Here is a 16,518-nt window from a genome sequence, read left to right on the forward strand (position 1 = left end):
GACTGAGATCTGAAGAGGTCTTTAGATGTGCCCTGTGTCTGTTGCAGTGCCTGTGTCCTCAGAAGGGCTCGTTCTGTCACTGTTTCTCAGTGTTCACACACAATCCAGGTGGTTGGATGCTACTTACTCATCACTCAAGTTTGTTGGAACTCCTGAAGGAAAAAAAGAAATCAGTAATTGGAAAAAGTGAAGGTCAATCACCTTGCTTTGGATTGCAAGGTGACTACTTCTGATGAAGAAAGAACACTTTAGAAAGTCATGGGTTTGTTGGGTGTTTAACCCTCTGTCTTTCCTTTTCCTTTTTCTCTGGAGGCTTTGCTTCCAGAAGGAGGGATGAGGGGAGTCTGATCTTACACAACTGAGACCCAGTGACTGGGCCACAGAGGCAGTAGGAAATTGCTGAGCTTGCTGGGGGGGGGGGTCTGCAGGCAGCTGGGCAAGATTGCAGGAGCATCCCCTGTCTTGCCTTCAAAGACATAGAATCATTTTGACTGGAAAAGACCTTTAAGATCATCAAGTCAAACCGTCAGCCCAGCACTGCCAAGTCCAATGAGTAAACCATGTCCTCCAGCACCACATCTACATGTCATTTAAATACCTAATCCATCCTAAATACCATCCTCTGCTTCAGCTTCTCATTAGGAACTGAGCATGCAGAGTAACTCCATGCTGTAGCTCCTTCAACCATGTCTTGTCCCTGGGTTAACCTGAGCTCAGGAATCCTTTGGTGACCCAGGTCCTTCATCCCTCTTGATTTTCATGTGTTCTTTATCTACACTTGGCAGGAGGGTTTGAGAACAAGATGGACAGGGTTCCCACCGACTGGCTGAACAGACATAGCTGGTCTGTAGTGTTTTGCCTTAAGAACCCCACAGCTGGAAGGTTCCTCACCTTTCATAGGATCTCTCCCTGCTCAGGCTGCAGCTGTCAGCCATCCACTACTATTAGCAGGAAACCTCACAATACAAATGAAAAAGGATTGTCTTTTTTCATCTGAATTGAAATAGTGATGGGGGGCAGGCTGCTTACAGGGTTTGCCCCTGTACTGGGCACTGGTGAGGCCGCATCTCGAGTACTGGGTCCAGTTCTGGGCTCCACATCATAAGAAGGACATTGAGGTCCTGGAGCTGGTCCTACCAGTGAGGTGCCCTGGCTGGATGCTCACTGCTGAGTATGGCTCTTCTGAATGTTGACACTGCCAAGCTGTGCTTTGCGATGGCAAACCAGGATGGGCTGGGCTCCAGCAGCTGAGTTAGCTCCAGGGATGATGGAGCTTGGAGCTTTTCCACCTAAACTCATCTGACCTCAGTGTGGATCCTGGGGTATTACAGATCTGCAGAGCTTGGGCCTGGGGAAAGGTGTCTTAATGTTCTTGCTGGATGCTGTCCCCAGCCTTGTACTGCCTGGTTGCACTCTTGGTTCATCAGCAAGCTCATGGGTGTGCTGTGGCAGGGACCTCAGTGAGGCTTTGAGCAGGGTGCTGTGTCACAGGGGTGCTATCAAATCAATTGGTCCAGGCGTGTCTGTGCCCTGGAGTGAATCTTGGTGGATCTTCCTTTGTTTGATGCTTTTCTTGGCTGCAGAGACACAGGAGGTGGAGGCAAGTGGATTCTCTGCCAGCTTGTACAAGCAGCAAGTGAAGCTCTGGTTGGTACTGATTCAATGAAATGTAACAATCCTGAATAGATTGATGTAGATGTAGCTTGAGACAATTAATATAACTTTAATTTGTGTATTTTAAGAATAGATTTGTTTTGGATAGAATCTGGCTGTAACCATGTGGGATGTTTCACAAAACTGGCTACAGAACTGAGCCAGAACAGTGCAACAGCCTTGAAACTAGAGAAAGTGAAGATAGGGGAGCCATAAATAATGAGACCAACAACCAATTAAGAGACAGAGTGTATCTTGTTTTCAGTTAAAAGGGATTCCTAACTAGTTTGTGCAGGGATGTGGTTTTGAGCTCAGGAATGTGTTTTGGTAACTATGGAGAGAACCATGAAGACCATGTGCTGAGAGAGAGGAAGACGTCCAGCCTTCATCCCTGAAGACCACCAGAAGATGCCCTGAGTGTCCCTGAGCATGCTCTGTCTGGGAGGAGTTAATGGAAATGATTTCCTGAGAATAATTTGCATAACCCTGCCTTTTCTTAAAAATGATAATGAATATGTAGACTTAATCTGTATAAATAGGAGGAATTTGGCTTTAGATGTCACACACATTGGGAGGAGCGATGCCCTGTGTGCCCAGCACTGCAAGAAAGGATCCCTGCTTCATAGGCACCAAGGCCAGTGAGTTTTGATTCCAGCTTCCTGAGGCATCAGTACAGCAGGACAGGGGAAACAACACAGGGCAAGGGGAGAAGGTCCACAGTTGTCCTGCTCTGATCATGCCTGATCCTGGCTCCTGCCATGGATCTTGATTCCCTCCTGCCCCCGTTCATGATTCATCACAGCCTCAGTGTAATGAAATTCCAGGTTTCCTAAGAGGGACGTGCCCTTTGCTGTGTCTTGCTGGGACCTGTGGACTGCAGTGTTACTGATACGTGTTTCTTCAGGGCTGAGTCCATCTCCTTGGTGCTGCTTGTCCTGAGCTGCACTACCAGAGTTTGCTTGGGTGGGAATCCATTTCTGAAGGAAGCTGTGTCAGTGTGTCTGTGGATCTGAGTGATGGTTAAGGATTCAGGGTTCATTTTGAAAACGTGGGTTTCAATGTGTTTGGTCTTCCTGTGCCTCTACCAGTTGAGGTGGGGGAAAGTCAACCTATCACTGTGTGCTCAGCACAGCCAGAGACGTGAGGCTTGTTTACTGCTAGGCTAGAATACTGTTGATACAGGTCTGGCAACATCATCTGTTCCGGGGTGCCAGGAACAACAAAGTGCTGCTTCAATTAAGCCTGTCACTTGCAGATCATTTCTCTGCTTATTTTAGAAGACTCATTGAACTCCCTGCCTGCAATCTGGAGGTTGCAAACTGCTCGAAGAGCAGCGCCGGGAGGAAGATGTAGTGTAGGAAGGTTTCCATCTCTGCTTCTCTTTACAATTTCCCTCCCTCTTCCCCCCCAAATCAGTTTGATCTTGGAAAGGTGCCATGTTTGTTGTGTTCAATGGATGTGTCAAGCCAGCACGCTGTGAGCTAGGTAATCGTGGCAGTGTCATTCTCTGAGCATGCTGGATGGAGGAAGAGGATGGGAGACTTCCAAGTCCTCCCATCCTGTAACTCCAAGGTTACAGGAGCTGCTGTTGTAATAAGGTGATGCCATGAAAAGCTGCAGTCCCAACTCATTAGCCTTGGTGTGTGAAGTGGCAGGGGGTTGGAACTCTGTGATCCTTGGGGACCCTTCCAACCCAGACTGTTCTACGGTTGCAGCACTGGGCACGCAGGGGATGGCTGCTCCTCATGTGTGTGCTGAACAATTAATTACACCTCTTAGATGTTGGTTCTGTGTGTGTATTCAGATGATTAAAGGCCTGGGGCATCTCCCCTGTGAGGAAAGGCTGAGTGAGCTGGGGCTGTTCAGCCTGGAAAGAAGAAGCCTGAGAGGGGATCAGATCAATGGTTATCAATAGCTGAAGGGTGGGACATGGGGAAATGACACGCTAGGGACCCTGCTTTAGCAAGGGGTTGGACCCCATGGGCTCTGGAGGTCCTTGCCAACCCCCACAATTCTGTGATCCTGTGATATTCATGACCTTTCTGAGAAATGGTTAACACATTCATTACTGTGCCAGGAACCCATTATCACAGGTTTCCACCCTTTCCCTACAGCCTTTAGGTGGTCTTCAAGGACATTGGTGGTCACTTCTCCCTCTCATCTTCATCCCTGTGGCCTTGCTGTGATCTCTAGCCCTCAGCTTCCTCTTTTTGTTTGCCCAAGGTACAAACTGCAGGACTGGGCTTGGGTCACCTTGTATCCTTAAGGCACCATGATCTCGGTAGCAAGTTCCTCTTAAAAGATGTGCAGTGTGCTGGTGGAAACCATCCCCTTGCTGTCTATTCCAGCGTTGCTGCTTGCTTAAGGATTTTGGGTAGCAAGTTTTCTACTATGCCAACTCTTGCTGTTGTTTCAGTGGGAAGCTTGGAGGAGGAGCTTTCTGAGGCATAGGGTAACGTTACTGGCCAGTTTAAGGGTATCCTAATTCCTGCTTCTGTGTGTGGCAGTGTGTCTCAATGAGTTTTTGCTTGTAGTGAGGACTCAGTTTAAAATCAAACCAAAGGAACTCCTTAGCAATCCAGCCTGGAAGTCCTTTCCCAGAGGTGTTTCCTGAGTGCTGGCACTCCAAGCCATTCAGTTTTTATTTCCATGGCCAAGTGAGAGACTGTTGCCACCAGTGCAGGGCTGGTTGAACTGGAGGGACCCACGTTGTCCTCCTGTTTCTTTTGAGAGAGGAACTTGGCAGCCAGACTCTGTGAATCCTATCAGAGGGGATGCACACCAGCGGTCCTGCAGCGTGGAGAAGAGCAGTCTGTCTGCTTGAATTGAATTAGCTGACCTTCCGATGGGTGGAAGAGAGAGGGCAAGAGGGTAAGTCAGGAGATGAATTCCTGCAAGAGCAGAGAGGAAATGATTCTTAATTCTTTGCCTTTGCAGGGACACATGATCGTGACCCAGCGACGGCAGTCGCATTGGTAGCCCTCTGCTCCTGTGGAGTGGCAGCAGAGCTGGTGTGGCAGTGAGGGCTGATGGCTCAGCTGAGGTGGAAAGAGGCAGAGTTGGTACAAGATGCATGTGCTTCAGGGAAAGGGTTTTCCTTGGTGCGTGATGCTATGCCTGATATTCCAGGACAATCCACAAAAGTCCTTAAAGAAGCTTAGAAATGACCTGGCATCAGTGAATTCCAGGGGAGGGAGCTTGTCTTACACCCATCTAACAGAAGTACATGTGGTGGTTGGGGTTGTACTGAAGACTTTCAAAGTTCAGCTTGCCCACCCTGGTAGACATGGTGGCTGTCCTGGCAGGCTGAGTGGAGAGGGGACTGAAATGTTGTCATGCCTGGGGTCTTTGCTGGCTTTTTCAGGTTGTCCTGGTTCATTTATCAGTTTTTCCTTGAGGAGAGCAGCTTTAATCACTCACTTTGTGTTGTACTGAGAAACAAGGATAAATGTTTAAGGCCAACTAAACGTCCTTTCAATCCCTGAAGGGAGCAGAGAAACAGGAGGGGAATCAACTTTTAAAAAGGGCAGACAATGCCAGGACAAGGGGAATGGATGAAAGCTAAAGGAAGGCAGGATTAAATTGGATATTAGGGAGAAGCTCTTTCCAGAGAGTGTGGTGAGGGGCTGCCCCATCCCTGGGGGTGTTCAAGGCCAGGTTGGATGGGGCCCTGGGCAGCCTTGTGTAGCTCCAGGCCTGGAGGTTGGTGTCCCTGCCTGTGGCAGGGGATTGGAGCTCTGTGATCCTTGGGGTGCCTTCCAACCCAGGCCATTCTATGATTTTATAAACATGGAGGAGGAATAAGTAGGAAGCTGTTGAGTGGTTAGCAGTAACTCAAAACCAAGTTGTCCTGTTTTTAGGAACTATTTCCTTGCTGGATTTTCATAGAAAGCTCATGGTGACAGAGCTTTTTGCAAAGGATGCTCTATATTTGTGCTCCCATAATTAACCAAGGGCTGAGACAGCACCCGTTAGAGTGGAAGCCATCTGCTTTGGGGCTGCTGCCAGGCATGGAGTGCCTCAGTGGTACAGTTCCTCCCAAATGTAATTATCTCTGGCCCTGGTTATTTGCTGGTGAAAATTTCCACTTACACAGAGATTTGCTTGAGACTTTGTAGGAAAACAACGGTGAGAGGATTAAACTCTGGATGCTGTTGGAACTCGGGTTCTGTAATGGTTTCCTTTAGTCTGAGTGATGAGAAACTAAAGGATTACTTAAAATCATAGAATCATAGAATTGTAGGGGTTGGAAGGGACCTCGAGAGATCATCGGGTCCAACCCCCCTGCCAAAGCAGCTCCCTAGGACATCTCACTCAGGCATCCAGGCAGGTCTTGAATCTCTCCAGAGAAGGAGACTCCACACCCCCTGGGCAGCCTGTCCCAGGGCTCCCTCACCCTCACTGGGAAGAAGTTCTTCCCCAGATTGGGGGGGAACTCCCTGTGCTCCAACTTGAGCCCATCGCCCCTTGTCCTGTCCCCACAGACCACTGAAAAGGGGATGGCTGATTCCCCCTGCATCCCCTGCTTCAGATAATTATAAACTTTAATTAGGTCTCCCCTCAGTCTTCTCTTCTCAAGGCTGAACAGCCCCAGCTCACTCGGCCTTTCCTCACAGGGGAGATGCTCCAGGCCCTTCATCATCTCCATAGCCTCCTCTGGACTCTCTCCAGGAGATCCCTGTCTGTTTGATCCCAGGGAGCCCAGAACTGGACACAACACTCCAGGTGGGGCCTGACCAGGGCAGAGCAGAGGTGGAAGATCCCCTCCTGTGACCTGCTGGCCACACTCCTCCGGATGCCCCCCAGGATCCCATTGTCTCTCTCAGCCCCAGGTCACACTGCTGGCTCATGGCCACCCTGTCATCTACCAGGACCCCCAGGTCCTTCTCCACAGAGCTCTTCTCCAGCAGGTCACCCCCAGCCTGTACTGATACAAACAGTTGTTCCTCCCCAGGTGCCAGACTCTCCACTTGCTTTTGTTGAACCTCATCTGGTCTCTCCCTGCCCAGCTCTCCAGCCTGTCCAGGTCTCTCTGGATGGCAGCGCAGTGTCCTGTGTGTCAGCCACTCCTCCCAGCTTTGTATCATTGGTACTTGCTGAGGGTGGATGCTGTTCCCTCATCAAGGTCGTCAATGAAGATATTAAACAGGACTGAAAATATAATGAAAACTTTTGTACCTGCTTATGTATATGCATTTATATGTGTTTATGTGTGTGAGATGGGTGATGTGTAATGATTCTGCTGGAAAATGTTGAATGTGTTCACAGAATCCTGAAATCTCCTGAGCTGGAAGGGACCCATAAGGAGCATCCAGTCCAACTCTCAGCTCCACATAGCTCAGTCAGAGTAGAGCACTGAAGGCATCATCCTGATGCCTCATGCCCTCAGCCCAGCTCGGGGCTGTGACCCCTTCCCTGGGGAGCCTGTGTTAGGGCCAGACCCCCATCTCAGTACAGAACCTCTTCCTAACACCCCGCCTAAAGCTCCCCTGGCCCAGCTTCACACCCTTTCCTCGGGTTCTATCCCTGCTCAATCACTACTTCATGCATTATGAGTGAAATACTTCTCCTTCAAGGAAATACTTATCCTTAGTTCTATGGTCTCACAATGTGTTTGCAGCTGGCTTACCTCCAGCCACACTCTCCCAGGGCTCCAGGGAAGGAGGATACTGGGGTGGTGGGGATCAGTGTGGGTACCAGCCCTGGCTGCACGTTGGCATTGTGGGCTCATCGTTTCTGGGGTTGGCACTGATGCTCAGCATCAGGAGCCTTTCCCTGTACAAACTGCATAGCAAACGCAAAGCCCCAGGGAGTTTCCCACAGTTCTGCAGCATAAGGAGCAGGAAATGATAATTCTTTATTATTTTTCATTTTTAGAAAGAGGAATTCAAAGTAATTGCCGACCTGTTTGCACCCCTTGGAATTAAGGTTTCGCTTACATCAGCTATTAATTCTTCTAATTGCAAATGAAGATGACTGGGAACCTCGGTGGTGTTGCCATGATGAATGCAGATAATTCTCATCCATGCAGAGTTTAGAGCATTTTATTGCAGGTGACAAGGGATTTGTGGCTTTCTTTTCCTGTTGGAGCTCAGGTGATAATCAGTCCACTCACTTATTATTGGAAGAGCTTTTTAAAGTGGGGTTTCTTTTTTTCCCTAAAAAGTGTAATATTCTGGGGAGGGAGAGTGAGGAATGGGAAATAATGGGTGACAAGTTTTTATTAAATATGTGGAGTGTGTATTATGTTCTTCATTTTGGGTCCCAGCTGAGGGAAGTGCTGGGTACCTGGTGCAGGACGCATCTCCTGCATGATGCTGAGCTGCACGAGGGGCTGGTCCCAGTGAGGACCAGTGGCAATGAGCTGTGATGTTCCCAGTGCTGTGCTGAGGCAGCACAAGTCTTGCTGGGAAAAATTATGGAATTATTACCCCTGGTTAAAAATCTTAAACATCTTCAGTGTTTCTTTTTTTCATGTTTTGGGGTCCCCCCCCAGTTTTACTTCATAAGTAGCATCATGGCTTGATGTTCCTTTCAGTAGCTTTAGTGGGGAAGAGGTTGCAGAAAGAGGGCTGTGGTTTGCAAGGTTTCTACATATGGGTGCTAAATATTTCCTGCCTACTTCCACTTCATGCACACAGTGGCATCTGTCACGTCCTCTCCTCTCCTGAGCTGGCCTGACTCACCAGACTAGCAAGATGAGGATGAAGTAGATTCTTTTCCCCCCCTCTTTGGACTGATTTTTGCCCTTTTGCTTGATATTCCCCCATATCTCTGGGACTTAAACTGCATCTCTAGAGCTCAGGAAGCCTCCTTGATTGATAGCACTAACACAAGACAGCACTGAGCTAATTAAATCACACTGCTGCTTCCCAACACTACTGTCACAGCCTGACCTAATTTTGACACTACAAAGCTTATCAGCAGAGTGTCTATAGAGTTAGAGGAGCCATAATGCTGTTTCTAGGAACAGATAGGGTTTTATTCCCCCCCCTTGCCACTCATTGCAGTGCTGTTTGTTGTTCCTCCTGCTGGGCACGTACTGGAAACTTCAGATCCTGGGCACAAAATCACAGCATCACAGAACTGACTTGGTTGGAAGGGACTTTTCAGATCATCAAGTCCCAACCATCAACCCATATCCCTCAGCACTGTATCTACATGTCTTTTCAATACCTCCAAGGATGGAGACTCCACCACCTATTCAATGCCTGATGACCCTCACTGGGGAGAAGTTTTTCCTAACATCCAGTCTGAACCTCCCCTGGCACAACTTGAGGCAGTTTCCTCTTGTCCCATCGCTTGTCACAAGGGAGAAGAGATCAGCCTCCACCTCTCCTACACCTTCCTTTCAGGTAGTTGTAGAGAGGGATCAGGTTTTCCCTCAGATGTTGACCCTCAGGCAGCTCTCCAGCCATTCTGCCCCAAGCCTGTAGCCTGGGGTTGTTGTGACCCAAGTGCAGGGCTTGGCCTTATTGAACCTTATATGGTTGGCCTTTCCCTATTGGTCTGGCCTGTCCAGACCCCTGTGTAGGGCCTTCCTACCCTTGAGCAGATCAGTACTCCCACCTAACTTGGCATTGTCCATGAATATAGGGTCTGCATCCATCCAGATCTGTGTGTGGAACAGCAGGTATGCTCCAGTTCTGAGGGAGATGGAGCAAAGGCCATGATAACTCTCCAGACATGAATATGGGCTGAGAACCTTGTCTAAGGACTTCTTTCTCATTTAAAGTGATTTGGAGTTATGAGATGGTCACTTGCATCCCTTGAGCCAGCACACTGCTATCCTGGTAATTGCAGTGGGCTGCTGGGGGCTGCTGGGGGCTGGCTGGGGCTGCTGGGGGCTGGCTGGGGCTGCTGAAGCATGAGCACAAACTCTTGCAAAGGTTTGTTTGATTTCATTCTTGTTTGTGGTCTGATGCCCCCACGTTGAGGCCTGCAGGTCCAGGGAGAATCAGTCCATGCTGTGAGATGGAGGTGGCTGGGGACATGTGGCAAGGAGGAGGAGAAAGGCTTCACCTTCCCACTCTCACTGCCAGACTGAGCAGCTGAGGATGCTTTTTGTGGAGGTTCAACCCTCTCACTAGGAAAGTCATTCACCCTCCACTCTGTTCTTAACTTGATGATGAGAAAGTCACATGTAAACAAATGCCTCACGCCCTAGAAACTTCTGAGATGAACCTTGAAATCATCTGTTCTCCATGTGGTCTGTTGGGAGCAGTTGGGGAGCAGTGTGATCACAAGCAGTGTCTCAGATCTGCTGTTCAGTAAGAGCTGAGTTGAGTTGCTTTAGAAAAACACCAGTTCTGGTCATTGTGGTGGTCAAGGTCCAGAGAGATCCCAGCACATCAACCATAAAGGCAGAATGGAGCAGGTCCAGGGTCTCTTCACTGTAAGTCAGGAAGTGCCTCCCTTTCTGAGCACTATGCTGACTCCTGTTTCTTGGCTGCTTTGCTTTTTCTGGGTCACCAGCTTGGTTTGAGAACGAGAAACTTCCAGCACTGCTTTAGAAACTGGATTTTCTTCTGCTTTCCTCAGCAGTTAGCTGGCCCTTGTCATGGCATCTGCCTTGTTCTCTGTCTTATTTTATTAACTATGGCTGGAAACCCACATCCATCAACTTTGGCCACTTCTAATTTTGCCTTCACAGAAAGTTTTATGACTCTTATTTTTCCCCCTCACTCCACCTTGATCTATAAAATCTGAGGAACTTGTTGCAAGTTGAAACCCAATTGCTTGTGTAGGTGTGCTGCACATGGGCCATAACAAATCCATGCAGTGCACTTTGAGTACTGTGTCCAGTTCTGGGCTCCTTGCCATAAGGATAGGTCCTGTGTGCTGCTTCTGAGCAGTAAATAGCATCTTGAGCCTTGCAAGGGGTGTAATCATGTGGGGAGGGTGCTGGGGCTGTGAAAATGTTCTCCTGAGCAGTTGGGAAGCAGAGTTGAGGCTGGTGGATATACTTGTCTGACTGTATGGGCCCCTTGAGTGTTGTGTCCAGTTCTGGGCTCCTCACCATCAGAAGGACATGGAGGTCCTGGAGCGAGCCCAGAGAAGGGCAGCCAGGCTGGGGAAGGGGCTGGAGGGCAAATCCTCTGAGGAGCAGCTGAGGGAGGTGGGGGTGTTCAGCCTGGAGAAGAGGAGGCTGAGGGGAGACCTTCTCCCCACCTCCCCTGCCCTGCCAGGAGGGTGCAGAGAGATGGGCGATGGTCTCTTCAGCCAGGGGACAGGAGATGGGACAAGGGGCAATGGGCTCAAGCTGCCCCAGGGCAGGGTCAGCTCAGCTGGGAGGGAAAACCTCTTCCCTGGCAGAGTTGTGGGGCTGTGGCACAGGCTGCCCAGGGAGGGGGCCGAGCCCCCAGCCCTGGGTGTGTTTAACAGAGGGGAGATGAGGTGCTCAGGGATCTGGGTCAGCACAGGACAGGGATGGTTGGACTCGATGAGCTTTTAAAGGTCTTTTCCAACCTGGTGCTTCTGCTTGAAGGTAACCTCTGGTCTGAACCCTGATCCCTCTGGCAGCAACAGGATTTTGGCACCGACTTTCCAAGGAAGGAGCATCAGCCCCACTGCGTCTCCTGCTTAATTTAAATGGTTTAATTAAGGCTTCTCATTTGCATAATGGCTGCGATAATACGTTTAGAAAGATATATAATAAAAGGGAACAATAACGTGGAGTTCATTTGGAAGTTGAAACAAAAATAGCTGGGATGCAAATGAGTTTGCAGAGGTTTCCCTCAAGGTGTTAACGAGTACCACCAGGATCTCTTCCTGTGCTGAGGGGGTGTCTGCTGAGTAAGGGGATGGGTCTTCTCCACCCTGAGCCCACTCAGCTCCAGCCTCTGCCCTCCCAGCCGGGGGCAGCGTGAGGCCCCCGGGGTGCTGGGGTGGGAGCGGGTCTGAGCAAAGCCCTGGGGTGCAGGCAGGGATGCTCACCTGGTTTCTCTCTCTGGGTCTTGCAGCCCCCCCCACGGTGCGGATCGTGCACTCAGGCCTGGCCTGCAACATCGAGGAGGAGCGCTACTCCGAGAGGGTCTACACCATCCGCGAGGGCGAGACGCTGGAGCTGACCTGCCTGGTCACCGGCCACCCGCGCCCACAGGTGAGCCCCCGCCGTGCCCGCTGGCACCCCGCTGCTGGGCACCACACCTGCCTTCTGCTCTGCTGCTCCCTGAGCTTCTGCTGCTCGGTGTCATCATCTTCTGCTGAGGACTAGGCTGGTGCAGAGCCAACGCACCCAGGACCCAAGGGGGAGTGTTTTCCAGGCTCTTGGATTGGTGTTGGGGGTCTTGCTGGAGAAACATCAACAGCAGGAAGGTTTCTGACTGTTTGTTTTGAATGCCTGGCTAGGAACGTGGTGTGAGACCCAGTGAGTGCTGCAGAGTGGGGTGCTGGTGGGAGAGTTTGGGATCCATGGGGGGTGGTAGAAGGAAGGGGAAAGCAAACACGAGGCCAGGGATGGCTGAGGCAAACAGCACAGGAAAGCTTGGGTGGGGGGTGTCTCTGTGCTCCTGGGTCTTGGATGTGGTTGGAACCCTGGCATTGCAGCCCTGCAGAAACCCAGTGCTAAATGGGAATAAATCACCCATTTTCTGGCTCATTCTATTTTACAGCATCACATTCAAAGCAAAGAGTGTTGGGGTGCAGCAGAATGTCCCTTGTTACCTCCCTCCCCCTTTGCCTGGGGGGGACCCATCACAGGTTATTTTAGATCAGGACCTTGTGAGACTCCTGCAAGTGCAAAGCTCTGTCACCCCTCTGCTCTGCTTTTCCCTGTCCACCCCTCTACTTTGTTCTGGGAACCAAACCTGCTCCCTGTGCCCTGAACGTGGCTGTGGCTGCTTTGTCTTCTGCTCTGTCCCCCCACCTTGCTGTTGATGAGTACCAGGAGCTGTAGATGTGCCTGTGATGAACCAGAATTGCCACGTTTCCTGGTGCACACGTTTGTGTGAGGTTCTGCAGGGTGAAACACCTCACCAGGGTTTTCTTTGAATGAAACACCTCCCTCCTGCAGGCACTTAGGGTGGGTGGGAGCTGTGATGGGTGGGTGGCCAGGCTGGGAGCTGGGGGATACAGGATCCACTGCAAAAGGGTGGAGGAGGGATGTGCTTCTCTCTGCTGATGATTCTGTAGCTGTTCCCAAGTTAATGAGAAGATGTTAGAGGAAAGCAGTTGAAGTTGAGTCTGGGCTGGTTCCAGGAAAGGTGTAGGTCAGGCTGGGACTTGGAAAGCTCTGCTTAAGGTGCACACAGTTGCTCTGTCCCAGCTGCAGAGCCAAGTGCTGGGTCCTGCGCTGTGGTCATAACAACCCCAGGCAGTGCAACAGGCTTGGGGGAGACTGGCTGGAGAGCTGTCAGGCAGAGAAGGACCTGGGGGTGTTGGGTGGCTGCAGGCTGAACACGAGCCAGCAGTGTGCCCAGGGGGCCAGGAAAGTCAATGGCATCCTGGCTTGTGTCAGACCCAGTGTGGCCAGCAGGTCTGGGGAGGGGATTGTGCCCCTGGACTGGGCGCTGGTGAGGCTGCACCTCCAGTGCTGGGTTCAGTTCTGGGCCCCTCACTACAGGAAGGATGTTGAGATGTTGGAGTGTGTCCAGAGAAGGGTGATGAAGCTGGTGCAGGGTCTGGAGGGCAAATCCTCTGAGGAGCAGCTGAGGGAGCTTGGGGGTGTTGAGCCTGGAGAAGAGGAGGCTGAGGGGAGACCTTCTCCCCACCTCCCCTGCCCTGCCAGGAGGGTGCAGAGAGGTGGGAGATGGTCTCTTCAGCCAGGGGACAGGAGATGGGACAAGGGGCAATGGGCTCAAGCTGCCCCAGGGCAGGGTCAGCTCAGCTGGGAGGGAAAAGTTCTTCCCTGGCAGAGTTGTGGGGCTGTGGCACAGGCTGCCCAGGGAGGGGCTGAGTCCCCAGCCCTGGGTGTGTTTAACAGAGGGGAGATGAGGTGCTCAGGGATCTGGTTTAGCACAGGACAGGGCCGGTTGGACTCAATGAGCTTAAAGAGCTTTTCCAACCCTGTGATTCTGTGGCCAGCTAGGGGAGGTGCTGTCTCAAGCAGTAACAAAGACAATGATGCTGCTGAATCACAAAAAAAGGACAAAAAAAAGGTGTTTGGCCAAAAAATCTTATCCAGAAAACAACCACATGGCTCATTTTCCTAAAAATCTTCATTTTTCTCACCTGGGATTCAGGATGGAAAATGGATTTCTCTTCATTTCACCTGTTTATAGATTGTCTTTGGGAGCCAGCACCTTGCCCTGCTCTCTCACTCTTGCTCTCACCTTACAGCTCTCACTCCCAATATTTTGTGCAGATTAATTGCCTGGGAGCAGGGAGGGGGGGAATGGCTTTGATAGTCTCAGATGGGTGATTCTGCAGCAGAATACAGGAGGCTTGGCAGGCTGCAGTTGGTCATTAGCCTTTTTATCACCTCCCTATTAAATTGCCATTGAATTTTAGTGCTCCAGAAAGTAAAAACAAATAATAAAGAGGCTAAGACACCCCACAGCATTTTGCATTGTCACGTTTAAACTTCAGCACCCCTTGGTCTTGCTGCCTGTGAAATTTGGCTTCTCTTAGCCAAGGCTGTGGGGGATCTCACTTGTGTTGGTTTTGTTGGTGGGGCTGGTGGGGGAAAGCATGGGCAGGAGAGCAGCTGGGTGGATGTGAGCTCAGCCAGCTGTTTCCAGCTGTTGGGGAGCTGAGGAAAGCTGGAGAGGTGCTGGTGCTGAGGTCAGGGAGGGCCAGGCTCAGGGGAACAGCCTTCAGGAGGGCATCTGGAGAGGGGCTGGGAGGCAGAAATCCTTCCTGGGCATGGCCATCCCCCCTAGCCCAGGGTGCCCAGAGAAGCTGGGGCTGCCCCAGGATCCCTGGCACAGGGTTCAAGTTCAGGTTGGATGGGGCTTTGGACACCCTGGGCTGGAGGGGGGAGTCCCTGCCTGTGGCAGGGGAGTACTGGAGGGCTCTGGGGTCCCTTCCCACCCAAACCAATCTAGGATCAGTGATTCTACTCTTACCTGCCAGTAATTACTCTTGGGTGTTATAAATACAGATAGTGTAAGGCTTTTATTTCCCTTGTTGGATGCATTCTTCTTTATGGGCCTGGAACCTTGGGGGGGGGGGTCTGCAGTGCAGATCTGTTGGGACCAAGAGGCAGTACCCACTTGGAGAAGGTGATCCAGCACTTACTTTTAAGCCTCACTTATTTTGATGTGTAGAATTTATATCTGAAGCTTGGTGAGATGTAGTTGTTGGCTTCTCATGTTCAGGCAGGATTTGACCTGAGATGGGTTTGAGGAGAAATTTCTGGCAGGATCACTCCTCTTCCTGCAGGTGGAAGGGGTGGAAACACAGTCTTAGATTTGGTTTTTCTTGGAGAGACTTCCAGTATTTTCAGTTTCCCCCCTGATTTTTGCACAGAAGGTCATCGCATTTGGTTTGCAAATGAGATGTAAATGATTTGTCAAAATGATATTTTATCAGACCCTGGGAAGTGAGTGGATAAAATATGGAATTACCCACACAGAGAATGCTATTCAACCTGCATCTGGTTTCCAAACTTTCCCAAGCACAACTGGCACACGTTGGAGCTCCTTTTGTTTTACACTCTGTAAGAAGTCAGCAGCTCTGTCATAGGCATTTGTAAACCCCCTGACTGGTGATGGACCACTGGATTTCCCCTCCAAGTCAGGAGTGGGCACAAAACACACCTTAACGAAGGAGAAGACCAAGTGGTGAAAGCATGCTGTGAGTTAGCTGATGAGAGCATCCATCCTGCATCCTTCCTTCCAAGAAGCATCTTCATAGATGCTGGTGTGGCTCAGACATCCTGTCTTGTAAAAGCTCTTGTCTTCACATGGCTTAATGATTTGCTGTGGCTTGCTTTGTTCTTTAGTTTCAGGGTCAGCTCAGCTGGGAGGGAAAAGCTCTTCCCTGAAAGAGTTGTCAGGGCCTGGCACAAGCTGCCCAGGGAGGGGGCTGAGTCCCCAGCCCTGGGTGTGTTTAACAGAGGGGAGATGAGGTGCTCAGGGATCTGGGTCAGCACAGGACAGGAATGATTGGACTTGATGAGCTTAAAGGGCTTTTCCAACCTTGTGACTCTGTGTGATTTCAAACCAGTGAGTCTGGGATGTGCAAACATGTCCTGGTTTGTGTAGTAAACTCAGGTCTCAGCCCACCACTGCCCTGTGCAGCAACTTGCATTTCAGGGGTGACTGTTGGGAATTCTTGCCTTCAGTGAAGGCTGCTAGATGTGTGCTGGAGCAGAAACACCACACAGGTGTCACTGTGGCTGCTGGAGGGTGACTGGGATGTGCAGGAGAGGTGCATCTCCAGCCCCTGTGATTCTATGATCTCAGCAGGGATGCCAAGAGCAGACATGCTGTTGTTCCCTTCCCTTGTGACAATTACTACAGACACTGCTTTGGCCATTGCAGATGATGGGGCTACAGCTAAGGCTGCCAGGTTCAACCCCTCAACATACCAGCATGGAGATGAGAGACAAATTTGGGGCTCCAGTCCAAACAAACATTGTACTGGTTGATTAATGGAGCATCTGCTCCCAACCAGCTCAGCAAAACCATCGCTTGGTGTGTGAGGCTGGGCTTGGCAACAAGCTGTATGTAGTGTCCTTGAAGTGGGGCTGTAGGTGGTACCTCACCTGCAAGCCTCCAGTGTGGGGAGCAGTGTTTTGGGTGTAGATGCCTAAGCAGAAAGTTCCCTTCCAGATTCACAAGCTGAGGTTGGTAATTGAGCACCTTAATAGCTTGGGGTTTGGAGCTGCAGTTAATTACACCTCCAGAATTCAAGTCTCTTGAAAATCAGGCACTCTACTTAACAAAGAAATTTTTTCTCTTGTTTTGGGGGCTAATTAGC

The 16,518-nt window shown here is 50.5% G+C and overlaps 1 protein-coding gene across 2 annotated transcripts in view; it reads left to right on the plus strand.

The window, feature by feature from the left end:
• Positions 1-16,518, plus strand: part of MDGA2 (MAM domain containing glycosylphosphatidylinositol anchor 2) — a gene marked incomplete at both ends in the record, with an annotated part of 321,167 nt that overhangs the window by 85,738 nt on the left and 218,911 nt on the right. For both annotated transcript variants that reach the window (XM_084270655.1, XM_084270656.1), the window contains one exon: positions 11,616-11,755. In XM_084270655.1, the coding sequence (XP_084126781.1) occupies positions 11,616-11,755 (140 nt within the window). The remainder of the gene's footprint in view (positions 1-11,615; positions 11,756-16,518) is intronic.

The sequence above is a fragment of the Gallinula chloropus genome, assembly GCF_964237585.1.
Source record: "Gallinula chloropus genome assembly, chromosome: 14".
NCBI lineage: Eukaryota > Metazoa > Chordata > Aves > Gruiformes > Rallidae > Gallinula > Gallinula chloropus.